This window comes from Cottoperca gobio, chromosome 6, assembly GCF_900634415.1.
Source record: "Cottoperca gobio chromosome 6, fCotGob3.1, whole genome shotgun sequence".
NCBI classification, from domain to species: domain Eukaryota; kingdom Metazoa; phylum Chordata; class Actinopteri; order Perciformes; family Bovichtidae; genus Cottoperca; species Cottoperca gobio.
The window spans coordinates 7,565,189-7,577,986 of NC_041360.1; the positions used below are offsets into that span (position 1 = coordinate 7,565,189).

Below are 12,798 nucleotides of genomic sequence, written 5' to 3' on the forward strand. Positions count from 1 at the left end.
TGTTATTTACAGTGGAAAACCTTGAACAATATATTTTTCGCTGATGAGCTGCCGAGCTCACTGATGGAATATATGAATTCATTTATTAGATGTACGTGAATTATGTTACACCACTCATCATGCAAATCATGCACCAGAAAAGACACTTACTGTACATCAAGGTAACATACTGCTTTTCCTCTAAGAAATGTGAAAAGTGCATTTTCTGCCTTTATGCGGCTGATATTTAGTTGCTTTTTGTCTTCTGTTTGAGTTTGTGATAAACGGAGAGGAGAGGTGTCTGTCTGTGACTTATTTTGCATCCTGATGAACACGGGTGATTATAAAGAGAAGTGCTGCAGCCCGTCGGGGGATATACATATTGTAATTATGGCAGAGAAAAGATGCTCAGAAAACCTTGTTAAAATCTAATAAGCCCCAAGATTCTTTCTTGTTTGTCTTGTTTTGTCGAGGTTGAATATTATGATCGCAAATATCCTAATTAAATAAAACTTGGCGAAAACTAAAAAAGATATAGATTGATTGATGGATGGATGGATGAATCCAGAATGTTCCGTTGTCCTCCCTCTATCAGGTGGATACATTACACTGCAGTAATTTAATAAGTTAAAGCGTATTCTAATACGTCCGACAGGCCAAACTGCACTTGTAAAAGTGAAAGTGTTTATAAAAAACAACACGCTGTAACTAGTTGTAAAACGGAATAAAATGTAACATTTTGAACAAAAACAAAACCACAACTGTATGTCACCACAACTACTTGGTTAGGTTCAGGTTTGGATTGAAATAACTATGTTTGTAAAAGTGAAACTTAATGTTGTGAACACAAAGACAACAACACAGTGTGGTTTCACACGGGAGACGAACGCTATTACTACTTGATGAAAGTCTTGTGTCCCATCCATCGCCACCCCCCCCACCCCCATGGAGTTTCTCGCTCTTCATTAACGGCACTTTACTTTTGCCTCTTTCGTCTTCTTGTATTCCTTCTTTGAATAGATGCTAAAACCTGCTAGTTTGTCTAGCAGGCCCTATCTGACCCACATCTATGAAGCTGATAACTACTGATAATGCCTTTTTAATAAGCTGACATTACAACAGGGTGGATTTAAACTCGAAGCACTAATCAGTTTATGTGGTGTTGATTAAATATCAATTATGCACTCTAAAACCTCTGGTGTCCGCTTTAAATAACACTACAATAAAATAGTATGAGACTAGTATTAGATTAATTATTTTGTGGAAATGTTGTAAGGTGTGTGTGTGTGTGTGTGTGTGTGTGTGTGTGTGTTTGTGTAGCCTGGCGGCAGTGTCCTGGCATTCCTGGCCTGTACGTGTTGTACCTCAGGGCAATAACAAGGAGAGGATCACCCTGAGCCTTGAGCAAGAGCGCACTGAGCTGACCCTTTATTATTATTTCACCATAATTACTCTCTCTTTCTCCTGGTCACTCTCGCATATCTGTTTTCAATGCTTTACAGTAGCATAAAGAGACAAACGGGAAGCCCAATTTCCCCACAGAGAGACAGACAGCAGACTAAAACAGTACAGAACAAACCATTGCTGGTTGTTGACTGACAACAAGGAGCCTCACAGATCAGTATGACAAACCATCAGATCACTACCGAACCAGTCGCTGTATTTAGCACAACGCCAAACAAAACCTTTTCATGTAAATGGTGAAATATGGTGATTTTGATTTAAATGAGACTGCTGTGGCACCAGATAGCTTCAACTGTGCACAGTTTGTAGAATGACTTGAACTCAGCTGCTAAGCTGTTAGTGACTGATCTATTTTGTAAGTGCCAGCTTATCATAATCAGCTTTTGCACATTTCTGAGCTGGTGATTCAACACAATCTCTGAACCTCAAGTAAATAATTTCAAGAATGTCAGCCAGTGTAACTTCTTTACTATTTTGAGAGTTTTTATTGTAGCTTAAAATAAAAAATAAAACACTAACAATACACAGTGACATTTGTGACATTTTATACAACACTAATGGGGCACATGATGCTTTATAATTAGCTAGCTGTGCTCGGTTAGCTAAAAAGAAATGTACACCGCTACAGGAAACATCAACAGAGCGGACCTGGCAATTTAATAAGTTGATTGGTGGATCCAACATCAGACTTTAGGCGTATATCTCAGCACAGTAGCGCCACAAGTGATCTTCAAGCAGAGCAGGAAACTCAATTCCTCTTGTTATTGTTGCTCACCTTATTGTTGGAAAATCCAAATTGTTATCACGTATGTGTCACGGATGTAGTGGTTTTGTTTACACTGTATGTTGTACTGAATTTTGTTACATTGTGTTTGCTGAACGTGACACTGCTTGCTGCTTGACACGTACGTCACACCGCCAATCCAGGAAAGTATAAAAGAAGCACAAACGCGAACATGTGCGAACAATACCCATGTGCATGTGCTTGCGTGCATAATCCCAGCTATGTAAATATGTCATGTCGGGTGATGCAGATTGGTGTGAAGCAATTGAACGCAATTATGAATGCTACAAGGGGAACATTTAGGGACACCAATATTATTATATTATATTATATTATTACAATAAATTATTTTGGGATTTTTATATTCAACTGAACATAGTGGAAAATATTGGCTTGTTTAACTTCTGTGTTCACTGATCCCTTTACAGCAGCGGTGTCAAACTCATTCACAGAGAGGGACAACATTGAAAACTAGAACTATGTCGAGGGGTCAACATTTATTGAGCAGGATAGACGTATTGGATAACAGCTAAAAAACAGTTAATTTAGATCTGGTTGTTGTCTAGTGTTAGTCCTCATATTATAAAAACAATAGATTTAAAAATGTAACAAGAAGGGAGGGATTGCATGTTCCCGTCAAATGTGTTTTGAATTTTGGTGGTTGAGTTCTTTTTGTGTACAGATGTATCACAGATCGAGCTTCAAAGGCACTTTTAAGAAAACAGCATATGTGGGAACACCCAACTGAAACCCGAAACTGAAGCAAACTAATTATTACTCCAAACATGTATGTCACTACTTTGTGGAAGGGGAGAGTATTAGAGGGAGCATAGATGTGTTGTAGATCCAAATATTAGATAGACATATTTATTTAGATAGCCAGCATGCTTGGCTGATCTTTAACAGTCCACTTGAGCACTCTGTGATGCTGTGAAAGTACTGTAACTGCACTTTAATTGGCTTTAGTCACCATAACAGTGGGCAGTGGCATACATCAAATCATGATCAGGGCCCTAGAACACACACACACACACACACACACACACACACACACACACACACACACACACACACACACACACACACACATCCAACATGAAGGGATTGGTTGGAGTGGCAGTAAAGGTGCAGTAAAGATGGAGGTGGGGGGGGGGGGGGGGGGGGCTTAATCATCCTTTAAAGCCAAGATGAAAGATTCTGCTGTCATGACCCCCGAGTTGGATAGATCCTTCAAACCGTTATCTTTTTTGCTAAAAAGCCAGAACTTTGTTGCCACTGAATCCCAATAATGGGTCTTACACAATGCTCTGTGATAGGAAGCTCTGGGGTAAAATGCAATTCATGGTGTAAATACATTTTCAAAGGCATGCTCCTTCGCTAATGCCAAGTGATTATTTGAGAATGATGTTCTCCTGAGCCTTTTTTATGAGGCTGAGCACACTCTGTCTGGTAAGACACGGCAGCTATCAGCTCAAACACACCCGTGCTGCCACCTTTGAGATTACTCCTCTGATTCCCATCTCTACCATCATGGAGACTTGACATTTAGTTACAAGATAGAAAATTGTCTTCAAAACACCTCAAAGGAAAACTTTGGTGCCTGACAGAGGAGGGGGGAGGGGGGGGGAGTCCAACGTATGTGTCTGACAGACACAAGAAAGTAGAGCCAATGTCAGTAGATAATCTAGAGTGCAGATTTTTGTGCAGATTTTTGTTTTCATTATGATCGTCTTACTAGAACACTTTATCCCCTTTGATCTTTTAGATGCTAGCTGACATAATGATGAACAAAACATATATTTATTCTTTTGAGTAAACGGTTACGTTTTATGACTAACACATCACTGGTTGACAGTGTTGTGTAATATTTAAAAGATAACATTTGTAAAACAAAGTGTTGAGTGTTTATTCTGGACATTTCAATTATTCAATACGCTGTCTGAATTAAATTCTTAGTTATACAATCCCTACAAAAGTTGGCGGATTTTCTTTTTCCTCATTAATAGCTCAAATGAGAACTTTAAAGTGGTGTTTTTCTTGTCAAAAAAGCTGATGTAATGATGAAGCCTCAACTGACAATGGGCCTTGGTGGCCAAGCTTTTGGAACATTTGCCATTCACAGGCTCCACGGGAGGTCTTTGTCCTGAAAAGAACTTGAATGTCAAACTTGAGGAAAAAGTTGAACTCCCACACACCCACACCCCTTCCCCTCTTGAGTCATCAGTGAGGGATTTTGGCGACCCTAATCCATGTTGTGCTCAGTTATTTCAACCCTGAGCCAGCACTCTGAAGAAAAGAGTGGGTGCGTGGTGGTGCTGGTGGTGAGCAGGGTAAGTTGCATTCTGTCATTGTTGCCTGACTTCAAAGCCACCAGCTCACTGTGCTCTCTTCTGAAATCCCCCAAAACCTGACAACATTAGAATACCATCAAACACTCTCTGGCTGCCTTTGAAATGCCACTGACACTGTTTGGCGCCGCAATTTGCAGGCTCTAAAGAGCGCACCCATGTTATTGAAATAAATCTGAGGCTTGTAATGGGAATGGAAATGAACACATCTTTCATGCTTTGGCTTAAAAGTGAGAGTTGAATATTGAGAAGGAGCCTTGTTTCCCTGGAGAGTAGCTTGTTGACTTTGTAGCTCTCCCTCAGTGTCCATTGTAGCCCAGCCTTTCCTGTCATTTTCTTTTTCATTTTCCTCTCCCTTCTTCTTCTTCTCTCGCCTCCTCTATCCCTCACTCTGGTATTCTGTTCTTACCCTCTTCCAGATGGCTGAAAACGATTCTGTCCGGAGGGAAGATTTTAAAATGTCTGCAGTTAGAGAGATAAAAGAAGCCAGACTCATAGTCACAAAGGTTAAGTGTATTAAATGAGTGCTTTGATAGACTTCAGTCTATTGATTTTATAGTCAGGCAAATGCTAACCATAGACTTTTCACTTGGTGCTGGTGTGATGGAAAATAGACATGACAGACGTGTATGGATTGATGACTTTAAGTCAGACACACAGAGCCATTGCTTTTACAATATAAAATAGTGGCCAGGGTGGAAGAATAGGTAGAAACAAGAATGAAAGCAGTAGGTGGTAAAGTCCTCCCAGCTACATTTCATCTGCTTCGATTGAGAAACTTGAAGTTACGGCACTCGCAGTGAAATATATGGTTGCAATGCTATGTAACCTTGTTCATAATGACAATATTAGGGGCACTAATTAATATGTTTGCACATAAAAAGTAAAAGCCTCCCAGAGCTTCTCAGTGCTGGCTTGTACGTGTGGTGTGCTGTACTTACTGCCCAACCTCAACAGGGAGAACAGGCTGTTATCCGTGTGGTTGGGATCTTTAATTATTCTCCTACCAATTATCTTCTCATAATCACAGTGGGACTGATATCAATGTGATCAAATGAAAAACAGTAAAGCTAGAATACATGCTTGGATCTTTTTTTTGTTAATCCTGTGTGTGTAAATACAAAGGTAATTTGAACAATTTGAGTCCACCACTTACAATACAAACTACTGTATTGAGAGGTAGTTACAGAATAAACATTGAACGGCTATTGTTGAAAAAATGTAAATAAAGAAAAAGAAAAATCTGGAAAATCTTAAGGATTTGAACTTTCAAGAATATGAAGCAGAAAGAAAAAGTAGTGCCCAATATGTTAAAATGACAGCTCAAATATATCCAAAAACATTTATACAAGTGATATATTTTACAAATACAAATTTGCCTTGTATTGTTGAGCCTTCATTTTCATTGGAAACTGTAAGTCAAACCAAATCAGAAGGTCATTGTTCATCACTGTTTTACTAAATGATTATAAAACATTGTATTTATAAGTTATTGAGGATTTGACTTGCTAACATCAAGGCAGTTACAGTAGGTTGGTTTCCACTTTTAATGAGCTGGTTCAACCAGAGAAAGTTCACATCCTTTGCACTCGAGATGGAAGCTGTTCTTTATTTTCCGAGAGGCACCGCTGCTTCGCAAGCTGCTCTGAGGAACTTGATAAATATGGGCTCAAATCTGAACGCATTCTTTCCTCAGAAAGATGTAAGCAGAACATAGGGATGAGAGACTTCCAGATCTTTTGTGAAGGGTTTCCTTCTGCTGCTTATGAGCTACCACAGAGATTTCTGTGTTATGTTAAGCTAAAAGCATGACATCCATAATTAATGCGTCATGTAGAGCATTGTCTTGACAGCCATGTCTTTGTCCCAATGGAGGGGAGAAACATAATCTTTCCCATCTAGATTTTCCTTCTTTTTACGATATACTAACAAATACTTTTCTTCACAACATGTCAGTCCAGAAACTTGTGGCTGCATTAATAATGCTGTGCAGTTGTTGGGGGGAATCTGAAGGTTTTTGACTTAAAACTATGCAAATTTCACATCATTTTTCACCATTATCACTACTATAGATAACGCCCAAAATGTTTAAAGACCTTTCTATAGTCGAAAAATAATTTTATTATTTACACATATCACAGCCTTTTTCTGACCATTTAGTTCTTCTGGCAATGTGTGCCCTATCAAATCATATTCTGCTAATAAATGTTAAATTAATCATATTTATTGGCAAAAAAATAAATAATTAGAGGAGTTCATTAATTATTTAACAAAAAGCAGCTTGCTAATAATAATAATAATAATAATAATAATAGTAATGATAATAACAATAATAATAATAATAATAATAATAATAATAATAATAATAATAATAACAGTAATAATAATAATAATAATAATAACAATAATAAAAATAATAATAATAATAATAATAATAATAATAATAAAAATAATAATAATAATAATAATAATAATAATAATAATAATAATAATAATAATAATAATAATAATACGGTTGGGCGGAAACATTTAAAACAACCGACCACCGACGGCCCAACAATCGGTGACTGCCAATATGTTCGCGCAAGTGTGTGTGTGTGTGTGTGTGTAGATGTAGAGCATAGTAAAACACACTTCATTCAAACAAGACAGAAACCAAAAAAAGCCTCACCAAAATCGTCTTGGTTAGCCTTATCACTGTTCCAAAAATCACCAACTCTAGTTTGGTTGAACTAAACCCTAAATTCACTGAGGTAGATGTGAAAATATGCCGGCTCTAAACACTGTTTTCCCCGCTGAGCAGATGTTGGCTGAGCAATGAAATGAGGAAGGTAATAGAAGGTTTTCTGTCATTGGCGATATTGTCACGCTTTTGTAGGATGTAAATATTGTATCGATGAATCACCCTCTCCCTGATGAAAACCCTGATATTGAAAATCCTGTGCTTCATGCTTACATTTGCAGGCAATTCCTGATCTTAAACTTAATTAAAAAATAAATAATAAATCAAATCCACCATATGTCTGACGCAGACACTTGACATTTCTCTGCATTTTAAGACCCATGCTGCGAGTTGTACAGTACCATGTGATTCATGTTGCACACTTGTACAAATCCATTCATGAAGACTTCCTCCGTTACTCCTCCCTCCACGATGCACAACAGCAGGAAGGCATTACGGAAGGCCGAGGTAAAGAGGAGGTGAAGGATGAGGGAGGGGAGGATTGTCAGGCCGGAGTGCGGGGGAGGACATGGGGATCGTGTCGGGACACCAAAGAATGTGTGTGAGAGAGATAAAGAGAGGATGAACATGATCAGAAGGGATAAAGGCTGCTAGAGTCCTTGGCGGTATCTCCCTCAGTCAGACAATACAAGCTCAGATGTGCACTCGTCACATGCACGTAACTCAAAGCTGACACTTTTCTCCTCCTGTACTTTAAATCTGTTCTCCTTCTTGCAACTGGATGCCACTGCATTCTCTGCAGTAAAAGCAACAGCCCTGCAAAAGCAAGTCAGACACATTAATAAGTCTACAATGAGTGCAATGGCTCATTAATATTGCAGAAGGCTTGTGAGAATAGAGATCACTGACTTTTATTGTAACTTAGCTGACAGAGACTCTCAGAACATCCTCCTCTTTCCTCAGGGTAAGTGTTTATCTGCAGGGCATCTATTTATATTGTAGAACTTGTTTTAGTGGATTGTTTGGCATCCCCTTTAAGTTAGCTTCTTTAAGGTGTATAGCTCAGTGACTGAGATGCATATGTCTGATGTTTCTTGAAATGTCTGTTTGTACTTTGTTTGGAGTGAAGGCATAACATCTACCCTTTCTGCGTCTTTTTTCCAGTCGAGTTTGATGACTGCGCGGGGAACGAGGACGTGAAGTTTGAAGTGTCGGACCCCAGCTTCCACGTGAACGGAGATCTGAATTTGGTCCCTCTGCGAGATGTCCTGTACAGCCGGCCGGTCCTGTTCATCCACGGGCTCAGTGCACATGCAGATGACATGGCACACGTGGAAATCACTGGACTGCCAGTTCAGTCGCCGCATACTCTCAGGGTTAGTAGAAATTGCTGCTGCTGCGGGTGTGTGTGTGTGTGTGTGTGTGTGTGTGTGTGTGTGTGTGTGTGTGTGTGTGTGTGTGTGTGTGTGTGTGTGTGTGTGTGTGTGTGTATGTGGTTATGTGTATGTGTGTGTTTTTTTTATTTACACTTCATCAAAATTGAAAAGGTTACGCTTCATTAAAGATTGAAAAGGTTACTGTAATGTAGTTTAACCAGACACAATGTAGCTGTGATTAAATAACAAAGCCTCTGGGTGAATAAGAGGATTTACGAACTGCTCTCTTGTTTGATATTTTGGAGATTACTTTTCGCTTTCTTGCCAGGATTTAGATCATAAGGTTGATGGCACAAAGTTTGAAAACAGAGGAAAACAGCTAGGAAATGGACCTAACAGAAAACTCACTGATTAAAACATTATGTTGTGGAATATTTCCTGGCCAGGGGGAAGTGACTTCCTGGAGTCTCCACTAGGAGACACTCAACTCAGGGAAGTATCTTCTCCCAGCCAAGGAAGAGTTGGGCAGTCTGGCCTGTAAACATGCAGTATAGTGTATTTGTTTTACACATTGGTTTCTGTATGGATTAAACTCATTGTTAATTAGTGACCTGCTGATAGAGGGCTTGTGTTATCCTTGGATAGAGGTAGACTAGCTTTTGATTGTGTTTTCCTTCTTTGCGCTAAGCGAACTGGCTGCTGATGGAAGCTGAATAAGAGAGTCTGGCAGTGCGCTCGTTAATGGGCCAATTATTATCACCATAGTAACCTCAGCCCAGGCAGGCAGCAGCAATCCCCCATGCCGCACACACTCCCCAGTCGGTCACTGTGACAGGACAAGTAAACATAACCTGCCTTCTGTGTGCGTAGATAAAAGAAGTAAGTGGACTGTTCAGTTAGCTGTCACATTGTTATGTGCTTATCTGGATGGTAAAGAAATAGTTTTTGTTAAGTTATTCATCATTTCCTGTTCCTAACAGTTACGTGGCAGTTATTCATGCACATAGCAGTTATGGTTAGAGACGTGTTAAGTGTTGATAATTAAGCCGAATGGAGGTTGCTAGTCTGCATGTTACACACCCAGAATTGTTGATGGGAAATGTATTCAGCTTGTGTGCAATTTAACCCAATGTTAGTTACTTTATGTTTTGTGCTAATTCAGTTATTATTTAGGATGTTTATCGCATTAGTAATGAGGATTACTTTCCAGGCTTTAGAACACACACACACATACACATCATCACACCCCTGCGTTGTGGCAGACAGATGAATGATATTGTCAGACTCTAAGCTATTTGTGTCCATGTACCTGACTCCTTAAGCCTTCAGAAAAGTTTTATAAGCCCGCGTCCAGTCCCCATGTCCCGAGCCGACCTATGTTGGTGAAAAACTCCCAAGCTAGCTAAATCTTCCAGTACAGTCGCTTCAAATTTCCTGCACAGACCTGACAGTGCTTTCAATCTTTGCCAGAGAAGCAAATACATTTATACTTCCTCTTTACATGAGGAGACAAGATGTTTAGTTTTGCATGGAATGCTTGCTTTGAGATGTGAACACATTCACAAAACATTCATACATTACTGACCGTTATTGCAAATTAAAAACATTAAAAACCAAATACATCAAATGTTCAGAGGCATCTGTTGTCAGTCATGTTCATGCACATGTTGATGAATTCTAATCACCCATAAATTTGATGCACGCTCATGCGACCTTAATTATCATCAATTCACATAATTGCAACACCTCAGAGATGCCATATTAGGCAGATGGGAAACAACCACATCTATAATCTTTAATACAAAATGGACATTTAAAGAAAGTGAAAAGTAACTTAAGTGATGCCAGTATTGAGGTGATACTCTGTGTCATTTAAAGAAAAATAGCCTCCTATTTAAAACGAGCGTTTTAAAACGAGCGCAGGCATTACAGCCTCAGTAAAAGGTGACAGTTTAGTGGGAGAGCACGGAGAAGGTGATTGATGTTACGTCCACCAAGAGAACTATATAAGAAGTTAAAAGAAAGGGTTTGGATTTACTAAAGAGGAACACGCAAAAGCCACTGCAGGAGTCCAGGAGAACAGCTGCTGCTGTGCTCTGCCAACCCTACAGTATGAACATATCACTGCCATCACCAGAGATGTGTGAGCACTGTTGCAGATGGCAGCAACAACTGAGCACCAGCACTAAATCTGTCCGCAGGTCGATGTTTGATGATAGACAGTGTAGTTTATTGATCCAGATTACTGACACTTAAAAATGTTTATCCCTTGCAAAGGCCCTGAGCACTTTGGAATGTCCCAGAGAAAGTGAAAGACTTGTAAAGGGGTCCACTGTGGGTTTCACAAGTGCTTTCCACATGCTCTGAGTCAGTGTTGCTTTCTTGAATTTAAAAATAAACTGGAACCACTTAAACTTTGATGATTGCCTAAATGCGGAGACATTTCTTGTGTTTTTAATCATTATTCATGCATGAGGTCATTATGGAAGGGAGGAGGGAAGAAAAACAATGTCTAAAGGGCAACATAAAGATGAAGAATTACACTGGTCCGTTCCAATTATATGGACATTTGGCCAGTAAGCCTGCCCCCCAACGCTGAGCTTTGTTTCTCTGCAAATGTGTCCTTTTGTTTGTGTAATCTACAGATTTCCGTAGCCAGCAAATTGAGTGCCTTATAAAACTCTGTGCACCTGAATAAACACCATAGTCCCCCATTCACATCCCCCATATAGCTCTGTGTAGTCCAAATACACTAAGTTGATTAGGATAATTTCCAGGGGCTGCAGGTACAGTTTGTGTTCCCTTCATTCTCTCAGAGATCATCCGTCTTCCTGCTGCAGTGCTCAGAGTCCTGCTGATACAATTCCTTCAGCCCAGACTTTAATGAATGTCTCCATCCTTTTACAGCATGAAGTGGCTCTCATTTGTTTGTGCCTCTCACCATCGTTCATTTGGTTAGCTAGTCCATGGGAGTTACCTTGGCAAGTCTTTCAGGATATAAGTGAATTAGTCTTTTGGCAAGTTATATGTGGGAAGTGAAGTTTCTAGTGAAAAATGTGACTCTGTTGTCGTTCCTCTGTGTGTGTGATTGAGTGTGTGTGTGTGTGTGTGTGTGTGTGTGTGTGTGTGTGTGTGTGTGTGTGTGTGTGTGTGTGTGTGTGTGTGTGTGTGTGAAAATTACTGACAAGTCATTATATTCCAATTGCACTGCTCTTCCTATTTGTCCACTTGGGGTCGTGTTGTGCTAATAAGAGTAGAAGGCCCTATGCCGGATATGCTATTATAGAGCCACATGCTTACGTACAGGCTACATGACACAATACTGTAGGAAACTGTTCATGCAGGAGCCGCCAGTGGACAATATATTTGTCAAAAAGGTGAAAAGTGAACACAGAGTTTTGTGTTTTCCTTGAAAAATTGACCAGTTCCCATTTTCCAGTGTGCTTGGTGTGTCTTTGAGCACCTTTCAGTGCTCAAAGAATACAATAACTTATTCGGCACCACTGTCAGACTCATCATAACAAAACATATGAGAACTTACAAGGACAACAGACAACAGAGACCAGAGAAGATAAATGAAATGGCAGGTTTGAGGGAACATCTGTTAGTTTTTTAGTCGTAGCCTCGAGATCCGCGAGACAGCACAGGTTGTTCATTATCTGTTTTGTTAATAGATTGTTAGTTAACTGGGAACACATTTACTTGTACTTCTTTACACTAAAAGAAAGACAATATTTGCAGGTGTTGTAATTTATAGGGTTATTGTGCAATAGTTTAAGCCCACATGAGATGGAATTGGGCTGTATGTGGTCCATGAACTAAAATGAGGTTGACACTCCTGCTTTAGAGTCTACCATGAGGTTGACATTGACAATGTCTCAACAGCTAATTGAATGAATGCAATGCAATTTGGTTCAAACATTTATGTCCATCTTAGGATACATTGTGATAACTTTAGAGCTGACTTTTCATTGAGCACCACCATGAGGGCAAGCTTTAATTCCAATACTTTGGTTTATGACTAAGTACGTATTGATATCCCCAATATCCTCAATACTTTGCTTTAGTGTTTATTAGCAAACACATTGTAATATGTTAAATAGTGAGCAAGCTTAGCATCAGCATGTTAACAATGTCATTGCGAGCAAGTTAGCATGCTGTGCC

The 12,798-nt window shown here is 39.5% G+C and overlaps 1 protein-coding gene across 1 annotated transcript in view; it reads left to right on the plus strand.

Moving 5' to 3' along the window:
* Positions 1-12,798, plus strand: part of cdh13 (cadherin 13, H-cadherin (heart)) — a 320,149-nt gene that overhangs the window by 104,809 nt on the left and 202,542 nt on the right. Inside the window, exon 3 of the mRNA XM_029434516.1 lies at positions 8,423-8,634. Within this exon, the coding sequence (XP_029290376.1) occupies positions 8,423-8,634 (212 nt within the window). The remainder of the gene's footprint in view (positions 1-8,422; positions 8,635-12,798) is intronic.